Source organism: Lissotriton helveticus, chromosome 5_1, assembly GCF_964261635.1.
Source record: "Lissotriton helveticus chromosome 5_1, aLisHel1.1, whole genome shotgun sequence".
In the NCBI taxonomy this organism is placed as follows: domain Eukaryota; kingdom Metazoa; phylum Chordata; class Amphibia; order Caudata; family Salamandridae; genus Lissotriton; species Lissotriton helveticus.
Window position 1 is genome coordinate 94005772 of NC_136065.1, and position 19338 is coordinate 94025109.

Genomic DNA, 19338 nt, shown 5'->3' on the forward strand with positions numbered 1-19338 from the left:
AAAAAAAACCCGATCAGGGGGAAATCGTTTGAAGTTGGTGCTTCTCAACGCTGGAATAAACTCCCATTATCCCTCCGGGCATGTCTGAGAGAACCTGTATTCCTTAAATCTCTCAAGACCCACCTCTTTTGCCTTTAACTAGATATCTCACAATTTCTGCTGCCATATCTATTAGCGCCGGGACGCCCCGTTGGGGCAGCTGCGCACTTTACAAAATACACAAATAAAATAAATAAAATAAATAGGACAATGTAAATTATCCATGACTCTATATTGTGTGCGGCTCTCCGAGTGCATGGGGCCACTATGCATTGACCCTAGCCAGGAGATCATGTGTGATCTGCTGATACATTTAATAATTCATACAAAATATGAATATTTCACTTCCTTCTTTTGTTTATTTCCCAAATGGTATCTCACCTTCAGGAGTTCCCACGCCGGCGCCTCACACTTTTTTGCTATTGCTGTCATCAGGGCATTGAGAGAGGTGATTTGATTGGACAGTTTGGTGATATTTGCATTTTCTATCATGCTAATTTTCTTCTCCATCTCCTTCAGCCTCCTGTTCAGCGTTTGCTCATTTTCTTTCAGATGTTGCCGCAGTTTTTCAAACTCAGATTCAATTTTCTTCTTCTCAATTCTTAGCTTGTTCTGTCAGAAGCAAAGAAAAGCTGGTTAGATATTAAAAAGTATCCTACAAGTATCAGGTGAGATATCAGAACACTAGCGCGGTTTTCTTCATTTCTCAACTGGAATCTCTTACTACCTTCCCTTCTACCATTGTTCGTCCTTCTCAAACTCTTGCCCTCCCCCAGACACCTCACGAACTGTAGAGAGGGCAGAATTTGTGAAGCTGCAGAGAAGCTCAATCCATGGAGAAAGCACAAGGAGTAAAACCCACCGCAGTCAGAGACAGTCAAAGACCTAGAGACAGGCTGAGTGGAGAGTTTGGCTGAAGTCAAGCATGAGTCGTTGTGACTGACAGGAGAGCATATAAAAGAAGTGGGGTCCAGAGGGTTCAGCCCTTGGGATGAAAGAAACAAGATGTGGGCAGTGCGGGCTGCCTCTCTCCAGCCAGTTCACCCAGAAGGAGATGCTGAGGGGGTATCCTGCTATGACCCTCATTCAGAGTAATGGGGAAGCACAGATGTCATAATTTTAGTTTCAAAATCATAAAGAAATTATATGTATTCTGTTATAAATGGAGAATAACCAGATAAATCAATGTTACTGCACCGGTTAGAGGATGAGTGAGGAGGTTTGTAATACATCTTGTCCTATCCTAGGATAGGAGACTGGAGTTATCAGGTGAGGTATGTCTCACTGTAGCTTATGACAGGAGCTTGTTTAGTGTCAGGTGAGGTTTTTCACACTGTGGCTTAGAACAGGAGCTTGTGTATTATCAGGTGAGATTGGCCACAGCGTATCTTAGGAGATTGTGTGTTTTCAGGTGAGGCATGTCACACTGTAGTTGAGGGCAAGAGCCTGTGCTTGTTATCAGTAAGCCTGGGTGGTGAACTCCGCTCTGCTCGCAGAGTTTGTAGAGTTTCCAACACTCCGCGTTATGCTGAGCTCGCGGAGTTTCGGAAAACTCCAATCAGCGGAGCACAGTTTTATTACCGCACTCGCGTTCGGCAACGTCAAGTTGCCGAGCACAAGTGAGGAAAATCCATCTCCCACTAAGATTTTTCCTTGTTCGCGAATGGCAACAACAAGTTGACGAGCACGAGTGTGGAAAATCAACCTCCTGGAAAAATTTATTAATGCGGGCAGTCAGATTTCTCATTGTGAGTGGTTGCCCATGGTCAGAACAGCTCACTTTGAGAAACTGTCCGCTCGCGTTGAGAAAGCTGCAGCTCTAAAATCTACTCTAGCGGCAGAAAGGAAGAAACGCCCACTAGTGCTGTGTATGGTGCCGTTTGTGATGATTGCACGTTGTGGACAAGCACCTGGCACTGAAAACCACTACGTACAGCATTTAACTAATGCACTCCGCTGCTTGCAGAGCTCCAGTTAGTGCGGCGAAGTTTTTTTTGCACTTCGTGGAATTCCGCATAGCGAACTATGCCCAGACTTAGGGGCTCATTAGGATGCTGGGCGGAGGCACATCCGCGGTGCTGGCGGTGGGTGAAAATGTCCATATCCGCACTCCAACAGCGGTCCTCGTGCCGGCCATATTACAATGGGCAAACATAGACCATTTTCCATCCGCTGCGGGGTTTCATGAACCGCCAGGAATTTGCGTCCCCCACCGCGGAGGAGGGAGCCAATAGAGACACACCGCTATGAGGAATGATGTCCCGTCCGCCGTACAAATCATGATGCTGCAAACAGCCCATCACACCGCAGTGGAGAATCCACCCACCCAGAGACGGCGAAAGCACTACAGCGGAGAGCAAAACCCGACTCCCAGTCCCCTCCACCCATTCCTGACCGCTATGAAACCTGCTCTTCAAGCCCTCCCGGTGCTGCACTTCATCCACTACCAGCAAATAATGCACCGTTGTGGACAACGCAGCAGGTACGCAAATACACAACTCCGCCCACAACCACAAAACACAACTCCTGTGCTGACATATGGTTCCCGTCCACATCAGACACTCTGGTGGGGACAGGAACATATGCCCCAGTGTACCCACACATGTCCTACCTGTTAGAAACTCACCCATCCACATCAGGGTCACCCATCAACCGAACAATCACTGCAATGCCCCGTCACGTCACCGCAGCGATGAAGACGTGGGAAAACCTGTGCACAATGTAGTAGGCAGGGCCAGCACCAGGCATGGGCAGTCCGGCCAGATTCACAGGACTCCACCTTCACCCTTCCCACACCCATTTGGGCACATGCTGTCTGCTTCTCCTGTGCCCCCATGCACAATTAATCTGCCATGTGTAGCCAGACTTTGCACCTCACACATCAAAGGACAAGGGAGATTGACTGGGAAGGTGGGGGTGAAGAGGAAACCCCTGTACAGAAGCTCAGGGGCCAGACAAACCTCCTCCTCACACCTACCTTCCACTCACTCATGTGAAGCAAACTGAGTATAATTACAAAATGAAGACTCACACTTTATATGAACATCAACTAAACTGTTCACACAGCAGCAATGGAGGACAATAAATGGGCCAGCCAATAGTGAAGAGCACAGTGCTGGAAAACCATAGAGCAAGCCCCATAGCATGTGTACATCACATGCAAGAGAAGGAACATTTCACACCACCCTTAGGCCATCAAATCAGACATGGATGGCACAGTGAGTGACATAAAACCACAGTGACCTCTGTGCAACAACTCAGGGATACATCAAGGCAAGTCATGCCTAGGCACAGGAATTATAGGAAGTGTCTGAAGTCATACAGTGACCATCCACACATCTATGTCAACTTACTTGACATGTGTATGTCATCAGTACAACACACATGGCTCATTGTCACACCCCCTGACTGTCAAATACAAGTAGGACCTTCCCACACACCCCTCCTCTATCCACCTCACATCTGCAACACTCAACATCTGTGAGAAACACACATAATGGTGCAAATGATGTCCTGTCAGTTCACTGACAACCAATCACACTCCCTGTGGTGCATCCACAAATGTCAGACTCACACTCAGGGATGCCTGAATCAATGCTGACACACAAACAACACCCACAGACATCCAACAAGCCCAGACATTTGCAACCAAACAGTGGAAAGGCAATGTGACCTTAGACAGAACAGGAATACACAGCATTGTCACTCAGGACCTATGCACAGACACCATACCCCAACACAAACAAGAATTGCATCATCAAAAGCCAATCATGAACACTAACTGGATCAGTCGGACAAATCAGCTAACACAGACAGAGACACCACACCAGTCATCAAGTGAACATGGTGTCATAGTGTACCACAAGCATGCACATGCACCATCTTGACAAGTGACAGGTCGAAAATAGGAGGACAAACCACCATTGTGCACTCAAAACAAGCTCATGAACAAGAATCCACCTTGCTGCATGTGACAGACACACAAGTGATGCACACTACACTTGCAACACACATCTGAATATATCACAATGCACAAACTACTCACACACAATGTAATGCAAATAAAACATCACACACACATAGCACCTGTCAGTAGAAAGAGCCAAGGCAGGCCAAACACTGCATACATCCACCAAAAAAACACAACAGATGCACAAACCAATCCATCACATTGCAAACGTAGCTGGCCATCAGGGGGAAGCACACCTGCCAAGTACAAGGCAGCATACATTGACAGTACTGCATTCACACCAAGCAGTGTGTGCACACCAACCAAACCAGTAGCACACATATCTGAGTGCCACACTGTGAGAAGTTAGCCTGGCATATGATGTCCACTAGTTCTAGTGGGCACCTTGCACCAGTCTAATCGACCCTTATTGATGGTGGTTGTAAAGTCAACCTTATAGAAAGCAATCCTAGAGGTAGCATGAACCAGCAGTCTTCATGCTAAGACTTCAGTAGGCGAGTTAAGCAAGTTGTTTTACCATATGTAATCCATTGAATACCAAATGAAAGGACACCACCCAATGTATATATCGAATATATATGTATTTAATCTAAACCCAACCCCTCTGCACTCTTTATGAGGTCGGAGGTCAAAATACAATACAAGTCACACAGTTAACATACGATAAGTTGCACAGTATACATTATGCCCCATGGGCCTCACAAACCATATACTAAGAAAGTGATATAAGTACCACAAGAGAGTTAGAAAGCAGGCCTGGGGCCGGTGGAATCGCTGGGGCTACACTAAACAACCAAAGGTCAGGAAGTAGGAGGCCCAGGGGTTACCATTGACTTTCTATGTTAAACGAAGAAGTTACAAATATACAATTTAAGGACACTTCTGGATGGACTAGGATGGAACCCTTTTAAATTAGGACACTTTGAGAGTCAAGATCCACGGGAACACCGGAGTACTCATATTACCTCACCCAGGGAAGCCGGGTGCATAGGTGTCTTTTTGTGTCGAGTTTCGTCGTCGTTTTCAATGGAGAGCTGCAAAGAAGTGCTGCAGGCGACCAGAAGAAAAGTGTCCGGGTGGATCCAAGGGTGGATCGAAGATGTGAAGAACCTGAAAGCAGAGGGAACTAAGTCTGGGTCACTAGCCAGTGACCAGGAAGGTACCAGGAAGGAACCAGGCGATGCCAGGTGCCTTAAGGTGAAGAAGGTGAGTTTGTCTCTTCAGCCACGAGGTCCAGGAGGCATTGACGATGACCAGGCTCTGGATTCGAGCTGTCCCACAATGGATCTAGATGACTGCGGTGTCAGTATCTGAATTGGACGCAATAAGCCTTGGCAACCGCAACCCATGCAGGATGTCGAGATTGGCTCTGTTGCAGACCAGCAAGGTCTGTGGCACTTCTCCTTTTCAGGGAAGCTGGAGCAATTCTGGAGTAACCAGAACAGAAAATGAAATTCAAAGGAAGGTCTTCAGGGGGCTCAGAAGCCAATAGGCAAGGAATGGGGAAGACACGTCGAGCTCAAATGCAAAGGTGGGGCCCACGGGACTCTCGTGGAGTGTGGGGGCCTGAGCTTCGGTGCAAATGGTGCATGGGGCTGGGGCTTCTCATTTCCCATTGCACAACGTAACTGAGGTTTCAGGAAAGGAGTGCAGGTAGCAAAATGCAGGATGTCTAAGATGTCCGGTCCCATGTCTCTCGTGTCTGCCATGTGTCTCTGCTTCGCTGTGGATGTGGGTCAGGTCAGAGAAGTCTGGAAGTCCAGTTCTTGTGTTGCAGAATCTTCAGATTTCGACGGGAGCCTTGAAACTGCAGACAGACAAAGTTGCTGTTGGTGCCTGTTTGCACATGGTGGTCACCCCTTGACCACAAGTGAGATGTCTTCCATCTTCCAGTTAGAATGGAATGTCGAAGGTCCAAGATATGTCTTTCATATATCCGTCAAGGATAATCTAAAGTCCTGGGGACACAGCTCCTATACTTATACTAAGAAAGGGGGCTGGATTACCTCACTAGGTGTACCTGAGAAGGGGGTGGTTACACCCCCTTCCCTTTGTCCAGTTTCACGCCAGAGTTGGGGCTGGTGTGCCCCAGCAACTGGTTTGAACCGGGCTATGCATGGAGCACCTTGTGTGCACCAGGCAGTGTCTAGATGCATTCACTGAATGCAGCCCTCCCTGCCCCAATACACAAAACCCCTGTCTGCAGAAATCTATTGTCCAGGCCTCCCCTGCCAGAGTTCCCCCATCAACAGGAGGTCAGACTTGTGTCTGTGGCAGCAGCATCCATTTTGTGATGCTGAGGCTTTGTTTAACTTTAACCGGGTAAACCAGTAACTACATGTCTTCTCCATCTAGAAGGGTGGAATGCTACCCCCGCTGCCAGAATTGGTGTGGGGGGGGGGGGTGGGGGCGTAGTATTCCCAAGTGCTTGACACCTTACACAACATGTTTTGATAAAGCCAAACCAAAGTTAGCATTAACCGCGCGGATTATAATGCACTTAAGAGTATATGGTATGGCTATTTCATAGACAAGCTATAAGGAGATGGTTCCAAAAGCTGCAGATGGGCTCAGCTCATGCTAGGGCACCCTCACGCATAAAACCAATCACTCTGCCTCCAGGATTGGCGAGGCCTACCATAGGAGTGGCTTATAGGTGTATATGTGTCTATATGTAAAGGTAGATATAGGTATACTATATCTAAGTAAGGGGTGATTACACCACCTTACCTAAGGCTGTGTGCACAGACCTGTGGTGTCAGTTTGGAAGGCCAGCCAGGGGTGGCCCAATACATGCTGCAGCCCCTGGTAGGCCTAAGGTGCACCTATGCCCTGGGTACCTATGGTACACTATACAGGGGCTCACAAGGGTGACCCAGTAACCAATCTAGTATGTACCTAAAGTACATGGTATCAATTTAGAGAGAGAACAGCTGGGCTGTGGGTCTGATTAGCAGGCCTACAGCCACACGAAAGTTGAAAAACCAGAGAATCACAGCAAAAAGTGGGGGTGACCAGAGGAAGCAGACCCTACTCTCCTACACACACCATGAACTCCCACAACACAAATCATCACAGCACACAGAGAACATCACACTCAGGAAGGATAGCAGTACCTCAGCAAACACACATACATCTTACCCATCACCCATAGATGCACAACTCAGGGAAACCCATATGCAAAAAACATGACTAGAGGACTGTGCTGCTCAAACATATGCACTGCACATGAGCAACCATGACTGCAAAATAGTACAAGAAAATAACACTAAACTAATTGTGGAACTGTCCTGAGTGGCACATTGTTCCTGTACACAGATCAGCCTCACACAGCATAGTGTCACACTATGCACTGGAGGGGAGGCTCACACACTGGTAAGCCATGGGGTGGAAGACGTGAGATCGAAGTGGTTTGTACTTCAGTAGTGGACAGGTGAGAAGTGTACAGTACACAAACACATAGAGGAGTAACTCACATTGTGTAGGCATTTGAAGCACATATAGGTGATGGTATGACTCCACAGACCACATACCATACTGGAGCCGCAATAGGGTCAAGTGACAGCAATGCATGAGACAACTCACAAATAATGTCAGTGTGGCAGAGCAGGTCTGCACAGTGAGCACAAACAGTAACAAGACACATGGCTGTTCAACAAAACACAATACAGACTTAGCAGTCGCCCACTCTGCATACTCACAACTGGCAGCAAAAACAAGTAGGTGTCCCCTTGGAGTGCAAGGACACACTGACATAATGCATAGTGCCCAACCTACAACTCCTATATGTGCCCACAATCTGAAGCACATGGCAGACAATTGAACCAAAGAAACACTCATTACCTGGATCATACATGTGTGCAGATGGCATTGCAGGGGCACACGCACATCAACACTACTGACAATGAGAGCCCATTCACATTGTATGACCACTCAAGTTCACATATTCAAATCTACCCAAGTCACTAGGAAGACAGGCCTGCACAAGATGACCACACATCAACACTTCTGTTAACACATCAAGCAAGATCACACAGATATGATGGACCCTTGCAAGCCCGCAAGTAATCCTGTGGATGGAATTCACCTCTGTTCTGGTATTGCATCCTAACATGACATGTGTACAATTTAGCAAACATGACCCATGTCACACTGCGGGGGCCAGGCAGTCGCTACTGCGATTTGGCATTTTTCAATTGGTGTCAATGACGCTTACGGCACCTATGGACACATCATGCTGTAGCAATGGCAATGTCCTGTTCTCATCATTGAACAATAGACACTTACAATGAATCATGCCACCAGATAGTTGAATTGACTGCTAGAGTGACCTTTAACTCACTGATGACTACACATGCCATCTCAGTGCACAGGATTACATGCATTGGCATGTTCTCCCTTGCATGTCACTTAGGATGTTGTTGTGCATGTACACAGATCTGTTGTGTGATGGGCTCTCAAATATGGAAACGTGTCAATGTGTGTGATGGCTAAGCAACCCACAGTAATGATGGACTGACTCCTTAATGTGCCTATTTCACTGTGTAGATTGCAGAACTCATGTTGATACTTGATCTTTATGCACACACGGTGCTCATTGTGTTGTTAATGTGTGCCCTGTCCGACTCACGCAAATAGGTGTGGCAGGTACAGCAGCTACGTAGAAGCCAGCAGTGTTGCTATTTCAGACATGTGCTGTGTCAACTACTCTCAGGGCTGGTGACACAAGATGTTGGAATGTACCATTTTACATTCACATAGTTTGAATCTGTTTTAGGGGTACTCAGCATGTACGTCCTGAACATGTGTACAACTACTTTGGATCAAGTTGTCTCTGCATGTGATTTGCGCTGTAAGCTGTTGTTTCAGGCCAGTCATTGTAGGAGCTGTGTCAGTCAAAATGTAAGATGTTGGACACATCTCTTAGAGGAATTGAATTGACAAGTGCCCCCTTTTATCTTATGAAGGAAGCGACCAAAAATACATCGTCCATTCACATTGCTGGCGGACATGGAGGATGTGGACATCATACGTAAATTCTGTTTGAATCGACCGTCCCTTCAAGACCCAGGTGCTCATTTGGAGCCTCATCTGAGGCCTCGCAGAACATATCCAACTGTTTTGACACCAACATGTAAGGTGATGGTGGCCCTGCATTTCTTTGCAACTGGTTCGTTCCAGTACACGGTGGCCAGCGCAGGTGGGATGTCTAAACCAATATTCAGCATTGTGCTACATGATGTCCTGTCCACTATGATGACATCTACATCCATTATCCCAGAAGACTTAAATTGGCAGCTGTGAAGGGTGATTTTAATGACCTTGCCACATCCCTAATGTTGTTGGTGCCATTGACTGCACACATGTTGGCCTGGTTCCACCACAGGCACATGAGCACAGCTACAGGAATAAGAATCATTTCCATTCCATTAATGTGCAGGTGGTATGCCAAGCGGATATGATCATCTCCCATATCTGTGCCAGATTTCCCCGGTCAGCCCAAGACTCCTACATCCTGCGTAACAGCATCGTACCACAAATGATGGCAAATCTGCATCCAGGAGTTTAATGGGGATGAGATGCACTCCTTGTAATCCAAAAGGTTAATCATTTGTAAACCACATTCCTCCTTTCAAACGTTGTTGGCGTGCAAAGCTTGCTTCGTGCTTCGTCTCATTGCGCTGCAACATTAATAAACAACGAAGGACCCATCCTAGGGTCCACCAAGCTGCACAGCCTCATCACATGCAGTTTGGAAGAGGCATTTTATGTGTACACACGTCCGATCAATTAGCAGCGCTTTATGGAGAGGTTTATTGTGAACATTTTCATGGGTTTTATTTATGTATTGTTCGAAGTTTAGTGAAATGCTTGGTTGTCATAATCAGTTACAAGGCCATATTTGTTTATACTTTTACATGCCCCTGATGAAGGGAATTCATTCCCGAAATGCATTGGGTCTGTTAAAACAAAATAAATTATGACATGGAACCTACCTTATGCTTCTGAGCCTTTTTGAACACCAACGTTGCAACATGGATTGGATAAAAATGAATTGAATTAAAGAAAGAAGGATGAAAATTAGTGATAAAAAATGGAAAACGAAGTTTAAAAGAAATTAATTTAGTTCATTGGATTCAGGCAGTGATGAGGCTGTGCAGCTTGGTGGACCCTAGGATGAGTCCTTCGTTGTTTAGTAAATCTTCATCCAGATCATGCATAGCTTGTAGGGGAGTAAGCTGAGTCAGGGAACCCATATCAGAGACCTCAACTGCTGTGCCCATTGCCGGTTGCTGCCTGCTTGCTCCCTGCAACACGGGGCTAACTGCTGTGGGCCGCCATTGTTTGCCAATGCCTGGGGGACTGGAAAACTACACTGCCCAGCATTCTGTGCGGCAATGACGCAGCGCTTCGCGCAAGGAGGCACATAAACCGGAGTCAGAGCTCCCGCACCGCATAGCCTGAGCCAAGGGCGGGCCCGATCTGCCCCCGTCATCACCAGGAAGAGGCTGGACTGGGTCACCCCCCTTTCATCTGGCCTGTGTGGACCCTTGTGCAGGTACTGCTAGCTCAGGGAACTTCTTGCTTGTCATCGTGATATTTACAAGTCCAAGGAGCGACTGAGCTTCTGTATACTGAAGTACTTTGGCCTTGTTGATATCGGAAGCGTCTATATTGGTTTATACATTTAAAAACCAAGGATGATTTTATTAGCGGTGTTAGAACCTTATAATTGCATAGCACATATTAGAGTCCTCTATGGGTTCAGCTGCACTGTTGAAAATATAACCAGTTACAGTATACGTTTTTATATATAGTCTTGAGGAATATTTTATAATTGTGTCCCGAAGCGTCTAACCTAATTCTTTTCTTTTTCTATGTATATAGTCTAACATTGCATTAGACACTTTATTGTCGATAGCTAATTTGCACTGTACAAAGGAGTTAATTTATTGTCCCCTAATCGCTTACAATCACTAAAAAATGAGTAGGCGTAAATTAACCGCTGGGAAAGCCATGGTAGGAACTTTAGATGCCTTTCTAACGAGGCCTGAATCTGTCCTCAATAATGAAATTATACTAACAGAGCGCAGGTTATCCCTGGAGCCCTTTACCATGCATGGCAGGCTTTCTCTTACTCCTGCTTTTCCTGATGTTTTGTCGGCCCCTAATCAGGAGATGCCGTCTGAATGGCAGAGTCAATCATTACATGTTGATACAACACAATCGAAATAACACAGTCTCCTCTATAATCTTGGAGTAGGAACCCAGTTCAGTTAAATCAAAACTGAGACCAAAAGGGCAGAAAGCAAAATCAAAATCCCTTCGCCCCATAACCCCCCAGTGGCAACTAGAAAAAATCGGGGAGCTAGGAAGCCAAAGAAACCCATAATGGGTAGCCTAGCAGAGACTGAGGTAGACGTACCCACTACTAGTGTTAGCAGTGAGGGAAATCTAAATACCCTGAATCAGATTAGGACTGGAACACCATTTGCTGGCTCACAGGAGGGGGACTTTTGGGGGAGATTAGAAACTAAGCTGACTACTCTAATAGACCCTGTACTTAAAAAAATAGGCACAGTTGAAGACAGGTTGTCTAATTTAGAAAGGCTGGTGGCGAATACCCCCGTGATACCGCAACAGCAAGCTCGTACAAGCCCAATACCCAAGTCACCATTGAAGGAGGAAGAGTGGAGTGGGACAGAAAAGGAGGAGCCGCCACTGTGAGGTTAATACCTAATAGTAAGACACCAGATAAGAGTTGCTTAACTAGTTGTAAGCCTACAAGCATAGATACCTCAGTCCCCAGACAGTGCACATCTATTTGAACAGGGCCCCTTATGCCGCAGAGGGATAAGAAACCAGAGGCTTGGTCTCCTCAGTCAACAAGTCTTCATACTATTCATCTCCCTCCTGAATCCATCCCTTATGTAGTGATCTTAGGGTATGTTCCTGCTCTTCCACCAGGGAAGAGTGAAAATTACGGGCAGTTAATAAACAAAATAACCCACTGGTTCACACAGAATACAACAGTGGGTGCCAACATATCCAATAACATAATTATGGCCCGCAGGGTCAATTGGATTCGGAGCTCAAGTAAACAAGGGATTGGTGACTGCATTATCATTAATTTTGACAACCCCTACATTGCAGGGTGCATTTTTTCTAGGGGCTATAGCCTCTCCCCATTAGAGGGTTCTGTCATTAAAATATTACCCTTGGGTTTCTATTATAGGCCACTTAGTAGTAGGGATATGGCAACAGTTGTCCATGGGGAACACCCTTTGGGGGGTGAGCGAACAAGACCATATCCTATTCATCACTCTATTTCCCTGGTGCAACCCCAGCCAACTATGGACAGGCATTATGGTATTGATCATAGACTGGCTTTAAGCAACAGATTTGATACCCTGACTGTATGGAGGAATGCGACTGACTGCGGGGCCCTGTTCCTGCAGGGTGGGAGCAAGTCGCACTGCCCCAGGATCTTAGGGTTGTAGCGGCAGGGCTTGCGGCAAGGTTGAGTTCCAATAACTTCCTATCAGGGAACATAGTGGGGATGGCAGCAAAGCTACAGGATCCTAGATGGATAGCCTTTGTCAAGCAATTTCTGGTAGTTAGCTTACAGGAAACGCGGTCTGTAGAATGTGACCTCTTCCTGGAAGGCTTTTGTCCCAGCTAGAACCTCTTTGAAGGGGAGAACAAAGGGTGGTCTGGTTACTTATATTTCTGTGGCCGTTCCTGCAAAGTGCAGGTAATGCCCACTACACATCCAGGAATTGTAGCTATAACGGCTTGTAAGGGGGTTATTAGCTGGGGACTTGTTAATTTTTATAATTCAATTTCTTCCCCGACTGAGCCTAGTAACATAACTGCCCTGGGAGAAACCATAAACCAATCCTTGAGTCAAAGCTTACACAGCCTCGTGGTTGCCAGCGATTATAATATACATACCTGTGGTGAGCCGCTAATGTCCTGCATCTCTGACTTGGGTTGTCCTCGCATGCATGGTTTCCCTTTTAAACACACTGCTCAAGGGGAGTTGTTAAATGCTATGACTAATGAATTAGATCTGGTGGCTATTATGGCTATAAAGAACCCGCGCACTAATTTCCCTGTGCCCACGTTTAAGGGACAAGGGAATGGGTTTTTTATTGATTTCATTTTAATTTCATCCTCTCTACAATCCTTAGTGAACACTTTTAAAATTACTGATAGTGAATTTAGCAATCATAACCCCCTAACGCTCTCACTGACAGGTCCATTGGCAGACAAAATAGGGGATGCACCAAAGCTGGGCCTATTGCGACCAACTGATGGAATGCGCAGATTAAAATGGTCTCAATTATCCCCACAAATATTCTATGATAAGATTAAAACAGTATGTGTCGATGAACTATCTCTCTACACAATGGAATGGTCCTCGCCAAAAGAGATTCTAGGAGCTTTTAAGTCTACTCAGATAAGGTGGCTGGGCTGCTATCTGCTCCAGTAAAAGGTCAAGCTCGGGCTGGTCCCAGATGGTTTGATTCCCACTACTCTAAAGCAGCTAAGAGGCTGAGGGAAGTTTTGTCAATCAAACCTAGAATACAAGCTATTGTCTCCACCTGTCGCAGGGATTATAAGATGGCCCTTGCTACACGAAAGGGAGCGTTGAAGGATGAAGCATGGAGGGAGCTGCTTGATCCCAGCACTCTTAGAAATAGCTCGAAGTTCTGGAGTGTGGTAAACAAACCACTGTTTGACCAGGAAGGGGGGGGCTTGATTCCCATATAACTAAGGAGGAGGGGATATCACATTTTTAATCTATGTTTGACTGTTTGCCTGGGCAAAACCACAGGACTCCCCATGCCACTCAGGAGGTAGCAATAAGATTTGAGAGGGGTGAGATCGTTGAAGTTATAACAGGTTTATCTGTGGGAAAATCTCCCGGCCCTGACGGGAATCCTCCAGATCTTTTTAAGTCAGACCTCTCCTTTTGGGTGCCGATATTGGAGTCAGTTTTCAATGCGGCGGGACAGTATGGCTGTCCTCAGTCTTGGGCAACCTCTACCATAGTTCCTGTTTTTTTTTAAAAAGGCGACAGAAGCAGTACCCACTGCTACAGACCTATTTTGCTCATAGACTCAGTGGTAAAAGTGGTGGGAAGAATCCTCCTTCAGAGATTATCATCCTGGGCAGAGGATATCATGATTGTGTCAGAAGTTCAGTACGGATTTCAACAGGGACGGTCTACTGTTGCTCAGTGTCTTAACTTATTTTTGATACTGAGCAAATATACTGTTGCTAGCCCTGGGACCATTCACCTTGCCTTCATGGATCTGTCATCTGCTTTTGATTGTGTTAATAGGAACAAGCTCTGGCAGTCCATTAGGGCAATGGGAGTGGAGAACAGTGGTGTACATTTTTTAGAGGACCTACATAAGTCTACTAAAGCTAATGTTAGGTTCTCACAGGTTTTCGTGTTACGAGGGATTTTAATATTAAGAAGGGAGTCGGGCAAGGTTGTTTTTGGCTTCTTTTAAAAAAAAAAATTATATTAATGAATTGGACAGCGTACTAAGGGCAATAGGGGCTGAATGTCCCAAGGTAGGACGGCGAGGGATCCCCGTCCTGTTATATGCGGACGATGCCGTTCTCATACCCAGGACCAAAAGCGAGATTACAATTACTTTTATCTGTCTTCTCTGGATTTATGTCAAATAGGGATTTGGCAATTACCAACTCCAAATCTTATGTCATGCAAGTGTGGCATCTTGGTAAGCGGAATTTCCAATTTAGAGTGGGAGATGCCAAGATACCCCGCACAAATGTGTTTTCTTACTTAAGGGTCCTCTTTGACGATAAGCTTAACTGGGGTCCCCTATTATTAAAAAAACTAGTGGGACCTTACTAGGGGAATTCAGTAATCTTCAATTTTGTTTCCAAATTAGGGAAGAAACCCACTGGAGCTATGCTGCAAGTGTACCAGGCCAAAAGCCTGGCCATAGCTTCAAAACGCAGCGTGGGTGAATCTCTTCAAATAGCAGAAAACGACTTTCTGAAAGGCTTTTTATGTGTGCCACAGGGCACATCTAATTTAGCGGTCCATGAGGAGTTGGGGGTCCCCTACGTAAATGATGTACTTTCCTTGCGACCACTGATGTGTTGGTTAAAATGTTGGTTGAATCCAGACCTCCCTCTGACCCACGTGATTTTAAAAGACTGTATGTCCCTTGATAACTCGGCTCCTATTCCGTGGCTGAGGTACGGTAAGAAAAGGCTAGGGCGGGGGGATCTATTCACTAACTCTGAATGTATTACAAAGAGAGACGTGGAGGAACTCAAAAGTACCTTCCTGGCAGAAAGCAATTTGGATAGAGAAGCTAAGGAGGTACAGAAACCAAGTGTGCGGACGTATATAATGCTTAAAACAACTCCAAGACCTGAGCCATACCTTATGGGGACGTTGTCCACGCACAAGACATTTCTTTTAACTAGGTTTCGTCTGAACCTCTTCCACCTTTTGCTTGCCAGACCCAAATGTTTTACTAAAAGTAAAGTGGCAGCTCCCGGCGGCTGCGACGGACAGTCTCCGCAGGATATCATGCATTTTATGTTTTTATGTCAATTGTATGAATTTCCTCGTAAACGCTATCTGATTCCTATTTCAAAAAGATTGAATTTTAGGCAGGCTCGTCCTGCATTGATGTATCTTCACTTACTGAAAGAGGACCGTTTATTTGTCATAGTGGGTTTTTTAAAAGCATCTGTTAATTCTAGGAATTATATGGATTTGTAACGAGTTTTCCTCAGGCTTTTTAATGATTTATCTACTTTTTTTTGCTGGTCTGGATATCATCTAACAATCCAATGTCACTTCTATTGTTTTTATGATATGTAACTTTTATGGTTTGAACTATAAACCAAATAAAGTTTTCTATTGATTGATTGATTAAGCTGAGTCAAGTATTGTGCTGTAGGTGTGACATGCTGTCCTCAGCTACAGTTATATTACAAAATCTTTCTGTGTATCTCACAACTAGGTGACTCTGCATATCCCAACCCGCCTTGGTTGCTGAGCCCACTGCGGAATTCCAGGACCCCTGGTGAAGTCCGCTACAATGATGCCCATGGGAGGACACGTCGTGTGGTGGAGCGTACTTTTGGGCTTCTGAAGTCTCGATTTTGGTGCCTGGACTGGACCGGAGATGCACGGATGTACTCTCTCCAAAAGTCGTGCCAGATAATTGTTGCATTTTGCATGCTCCACAACCTGGCCTTGCGCAAAGAGATCCCCCTGGTCCCGGATGATGATGCGCAGCAGATCCCCCCTACAAGCCCACACATGTCCAGTGATGATGATAGTGGAGAGGAATAAGGTGTTGACCTGCGCCAATAGCTCATCAACCGCTACTTCCCTTGAGTGTGAGTAACATTGTACAACAGTGTCACTGTCTGCTGTCTTTGATGGTAGTGTAAAGGCCTAGAGGAGATTTTTGACTGCTGCCTGTTGTTGGCTATGTGCTGATTGCTGATGTTTGTGGCACAGTGTAGACATGACCAGCTACATTATGTCTATGTCGAGATTGTTTCTCATTGTGATGTGTGCTGGTCTGTGTACCTTGATGGCTAGTGTTGTGTACTGGCTGTAATGAACCCTGGGACTAGTTCACCTAGTAACGCTATGTGTAGCTACGGGAAGTGTACTCCGCACTACGTGAGATACAGGTAGCACTATGCAAACTGCGTAGTACGCTGTTCGGGATGATTGCACAGTGCTGGATGCTTGTCCGCACTGTGCAATCATTGAAAACGGCATCTCGCACAGTGTGAGCTGTCGTTTTCTGCTGCTCGGGTAGATTTTTACTCGAGCGGCAGCTTTCTCAACACGGACTGGTAGTTTCTCATCACGAGCGCTCGCAATGAGAAACCTGACCTCCCTGCATTGAGAATCTCGCCGGGAGGTTTATTTTCAAGGCTCGTGATCGGCAACTTGATGTTGCTGATCGCGAGCGAGGAAAAATTCTCGCCGATGTTGAGGACCGCGAGCGAGCAAAAAATGGCAACTACGCTATGCTACGCGATTTTGCACTGTGCTACGTGCAATTCGCATAGCGCGAAGTAGCACAAACTATGCAAACTTCGCAAGCATAGCGTAGTTGTCTACCTAGGGTTAGCTGTGATACCATCGCCTGACAAGTAAATCTCATTCTCTTGTGACTTTCTAGGTCCCTTCAGCACTTCAATGCCGTGTCACAATCAGAGCTTCTGGTACATTGGGATCTGAGTCAACATTGTACATACTGTGATAAACATGGAGCTGACACAAAGACATAGGTGTGTAAAGAGTGTTTATTTACAAACAGTGTTTGTGACAGACAAGTGATGTTTAAAAAAATGGTGCTAGGTGAATTAATGAGTTGTCAGTGATGGTAAACAAGACAATAGAGTAGTCACCACATTGATGAGGTGACACAGCCCAACAGACACCTGCTATCAACATGGCAGTGTGGAAAAAGGATACTCAACAAAGTCAATGTCAAGGTGAACAGTGATGCCATCATGGCTGGCTTGGGTTTGGCTGGTGCTTCGCCACGTGATCCTCCCGTGGTGTTTCACGGATGGCCCCAGGGGGGCCCTGCTGCGGGCTCAGCAGTGTCCGAGGAGTCATCCTGTTGCAGCTCACCCCTCTCTGTGGCCGCAGCTGAGGTGTTGGTCGTATCATCCTGTGGGACACTGGAGGAGGGGTTGAGCTGTCCTTTGGGCCACATGGTTGTCCCTCAGAACACCCACAAGCTGGCCCAAGAGGTCCACGATTTGGCCCATACGCGTGTCCATGGACCTCAGCAGCAGGCGGAGTTCACACGCTTCTTCCAGAGCCTGGCCCTTGTGTCACTGGGCTTGTTCGTATGCCCCAAGGACTCTGGCAATATTGGCATGGGCTTCAGTCCCAGTGTCCTCTCAATTTTGTCCGTCAGTTGCCCTCCCACCTGCCCTGCTTTCCCGGATCTGTTGCTTAGCAACTTGACCCACCTGCAGACTCTCCCTGCCCTCCTCTGATTGTGTGGTGGTGTTGGTAACCACTGAGGTAGGGAGAGTTTTGCAGGCAGCACTGGTGGTGGTGGTGGTGGTGGTTGAGGCCGCACAGGTCATTGCAGCAGGGGTCAGTGTGGTTGTTGTTGCTGAGGTGGTGGTGTTGGGGACGGTGGGGGCTTGGGATGTGGTGCACCCTGGCAGTCCAGACGGGCCAGGTTCTAACTCCTCATCCGAGAAACGTATGCAGTCTGCATCCGAGAGTCCATGTTCCGAGGGTGGAGACTGGCTCTGCAGGTTGAAGTTGTCTTTTGCAGCAGTCAGTTGTTGATATGGCTGCAAGGTACTGCGCATTCTGACATGATGTCCACATACCTTCATTACTTGTACATGGTGTGACATGGAAATAGATACCATGTTCCACTTACAGACCTTGTGATTACAAGGACATGTTGTCATCTAAAGACTTGCAGCACATCAAACTTATGTGATTTGTCTTTTTGGTTTGCTCTGCATGGAAGACATTACATCTGAGCAAGAACTAGCCATTGTATTCTTCTGCATACCTTTGTCATATCATGTACTTTACTTTCTTTTGCCAACTGACCATGCATGTTTTGTGTTCATATGGGCCTTCATACTCTGCCACCATGGAAATTACACAAAGCATTCAGCACTGTGCATGATTGTGCCCTGAATGTCTTCAAAATGTGACTTGCTGGTTTAAACTTTAATTTTGTGACAGTAACATACGCTTAGCTGTCTGCACACTGGAAGTGGCTATTGGATGAATGCCAAGTTGGGTGACATGTGAGGGCTGGTGTGGTCATATGACTCCATGCTTTTTGAGAGGAATGGCAGGGTGCATGCATTGCCTACCTACCTGTTCTGTGGCACAGTTGAGGGGAATTGCTGTCACATGGTTCTGAGTGTGTGGGGTGTACCATCCTGCTGAGCTGTGGGACAAGGGTGCCTGGTGGGAGTTGTAGTGCTACCTTCCTACCCACAAACACCCATCCCTACTAGGATGGCTTCCTCCCTGTGAAGTGGATCATAGGAAGGGGATAGTGTACACATGGCTCTTGGATGGGGGGTGTTCCATCCATGTTCAGCCGTGGGACAAGAGAGCATAAGATGGGTACCTACCTGTAAGTTTGAAGGGAGCAATGCAATGTCTATCACATGGTTGTGGGTGGGGGGAGTGATCCATCCTGCTGAGCTGTGGGACAAGGGTGCCTGGTGGGAGTTGCAGTGCTAGCTTCCCACCCAAAAACTCCCCTCCCTGTTAAGATGGATACCTATCTGTGTTTGTA

General features: G+C 46.4%; 1 protein-coding gene across 1 annotated transcript in view; it reads right to left on the minus strand.

Annotated features, from left to right (window-relative positions):
* The window catches only part of LOC144752985 (E3 ubiquitin-protein ligase TRIM39-like), a 462903-nt gene that overhangs the window by 391764 nt on the left and 51801 nt on the right, over nucleotides 1-19338 (minus strand). Inside the window, exon 3 of the mRNA XM_078640794.1 lies at nucleotides 421-651. Within this exon, the coding sequence (XP_078496920.1) occupies nucleotides 421-651 (231 nt within the window). The remainder of the gene's footprint in view (nucleotides 1-420; nucleotides 652-19338) is intronic.